Source organism: Pinus tabuliformis, chromosome 4_1, assembly GCF_031772625.1.
Source record: "Pinus tabuliformis cultivar Carrire ecotype Pingquan chromosome 4_1, CPIR1, whole genome shotgun sequence".
NCBI lineage: Eukaryota > Viridiplantae > Streptophyta > Pinopsida > Pinales > Pinaceae > Pinus > Pinus tabuliformis.
The window spans coordinates 402,414,952-402,417,327 of record NC_142303.1 but is presented as its reverse complement, the minus strand read 5'-3'; the positions used below and the strand labels follow the sequence as shown (position 1 = coordinate 402,417,327).

At 37.3% G+C, this 2,376-nt stretch overlaps 1 protein-coding gene across 1 annotated transcript; it reads left to right on the top strand.

Annotated features, from left to right (window-relative positions):
- The first annotated feature begins 485 nt into the window (after window positions 1-485).
- Window positions 486-2,150, top strand: LOC149176018 (17.4 kDa class III heat shock protein-like). Its single transcript, XM_089419827.1, has 3 exons — window positions 486-669; window positions 947-1,333; window positions 1,423-2,150. Exons 2-3 carry the CDS (start codon window positions 1,010-1,012, stop codon window positions 1,684-1,686), a joined length of 588 nt encoding a protein of 195 aa, XP_089275953.1. The 5' UTR covers window positions 486-669; window positions 947-1,009; the 3' UTR covers window positions 1,687-2,150.
- The last annotated feature ends 226 nt before the right edge of the window (window positions 2,151-2,376 follow it).

Genomic DNA, 2,376 nt, shown 5'->3' with positions numbered 1-2,376 from the left:
TTCTTTAAATTTTTTTAGTCAAACTAAACAGTTTTAAGACAATTGTACACATTTAAATTAATTTTACCAGACTCTATTTTTAAATCATTTTTCTTAAAATTATAATTGCCTAAAAACTTAATAATAAAACTTTGCTTTTTAAAATTTTAACATTTTGATGAATCAAAACTAAATTGATGGCTTAAAAGTTAAATGTTTGTATTGTAAATTGGATTTTGTTCAACGCCATGTAAAGCATAAATTATTTTTACCAAACTTTATTTTTAAATTACTTTTCTTAAAATTATAATTGCCGAAAAACTTAATAATAAAACTTTTTAAAATTTTAACATTTTGGTGAACCAAAACTCAATTGATGGCTTAAAAGTTAAACGTCCCAATTGTAAAGCTCGAGAACGTTCCACTCTCTTCCAATTTTTCCTCTCGAAGTTTCTATGTGCCTATATATCACGAGGGATGGGATCAGAACTGTCAATTGAATTTGCTTGATCGATGTCCGGGTTCTAGAGTTTTGGTGTTTGGAATCGATTTGCAAAGAATCTCACCCATCCACTTGAATTTGCTTGATCGATGTCCGGCTTCTAGAGTTTTGGTGTTTGGAATCGATTTGCAAAGAATCTCACCCATCCACTGTGACTGCCTGTAATCCATTTTATTTCTTTTCAGAGGGTAAGTCTAATATACACTGTTATCCATTTTATTCTTTTCAGAAGGTAAATCTAATATACACGGTTTTGCCTTTTTGGTTGGTAGGGTTTAACATTTTTGGTTGCAGGGTTTATGCTTCTGTAGAGTCTTTTAATGGCAACTACGGGGGTTTGAATAACTTTATGGCAATTTTTCGTCTGTAGAATCTTTTAAGGAGGGTTTGAATAATTTTATGGCGTTTTTTTTTTGGGGAAATTAGTTGAGTGTAACGTATTTTCTATGGAATTTGGTAATTCAGATTGAGATTTGAGCGATAAAGAGTTACCTGGATCGTGCTCTGGAAAAGCTGGAGAAGAGTTACATGGATTGTGGTCTGCACTTCCCGGAAAAGCTGGATATGCAGATGTTCAAGCTGCAGATGCTCAAAAGTCAAAAGTCAATGGAGAAGAGTCACATGGATCGTGGTCTGCACTTCCCGGAAAAGCTGGATATGCAGATGCTCCCTCTGTTATATGACAAGCTGCAGATGCTCAAAAGTAAGCTGCAGATGCTCAAAAGTCAATGCAGGCGGTTAGATGGCCATCACCATGAGGAGAACAAGGGCGTAGCGGTGGACATCGAAGAAACGCCCAAGGAGTATGTGTTCTGCGCTGACGTTCCGGGCCTTACCAAGTCCGACATTCAGGTAAATGGCGAAAATTAAATCCAGTGAGCAGGGTGGGTTTCTTGATTAGGGTTTCATTTTAGTGACAGGGAGGGTTTATTTTTTTGAAGGTGTATGTGGAAGAGGAGACGTTGCTGGTGATAGAATGCCAGGGAGTCAAGCGGAAGCGCGACGCGGTCGAGGATGAGGAGGGCTGTAAATATCTGCGAGTGGAAAGAAAGAGAAGCCCTAAGTTTGCCAGGAAATTCACGCTGCCTGGGGATGCCAATGTCGAGGGCATTTCTGCATCGTGTGTGGATGGGGTTTTGACTGTTACTGTGCCCAGGATTCCACCTGCCATGGAGTTCAAAACAATTCAGATTTCCGTAAACTGACGATAGAGGAAGGCGTTTTGCTTAACCCTTTTTGTTTCTTTGTTCTTCAACTGTAACCAGGTGCTGTTCCATTTTTGTTTAATGGAATGGAAGCGGTTTTTTGTTTGGAGAAGTCTGGTTTTCCACTGGTGTCAGACGTGATTTCTTGTTTGAAATTGGAACAAAGAATTGATATAGTCTGGTTTTCCACTGGTGTCAGACGTGATTTCTTGTTTGGAGAAGTCTGGTTTTCCACTGGTGTCACACGTGATTTCTTGTTTGAAATTGGAACAAAGAATTGATATCTGTCTGTGTGGGAAGTCTGGTTTTCCACTGGTGTCAATCAGATGTAATTTATTTTTTGAATTTGGAACAAAGAATTGATCGCAATGAGTACTCTGTTTTGGGATGCGTAAATGAGTAAATTAGAAGGGTAGAATGTCTTTTTCCCAATACAAATACATTATGATATGATTTTCTGTTTATGCACATGATTATGATTATGATTATATATTTGAGTCATGGCATTTGAGATTTGAAAATATGGATTTTTTTTTTGGGTCAATTATAGCTAGTCAAAAGGTTCAAGTCGTCCCTCTCTTAGTCAAGTCATCGTGTGTGGGTAATTAACACCTCATGATCAACTATTAATAGACACCTACTCGAGCTCTTTTAAGGAGAAGAAAATAATATTGAAATAGTTTGATCTAT

Excerpts from the sequence above, each read along its gene's own strand:
- LOC149176018 (XM_089419827.1), top strand. The coding sequence starts at position 1,010 with ATGGATTGTGGTCTGCACTTCCCGGAAAAGCTGGATATGCAGATGTTC. Across the intron at positions 1,334-1,422 it reads TTACCAAGTCCGACATTCAG|GTGTATGTGGAAGAGGAGAC; the intron begins GTAAATGGCGAA and ends ATTTTTTTGAAG.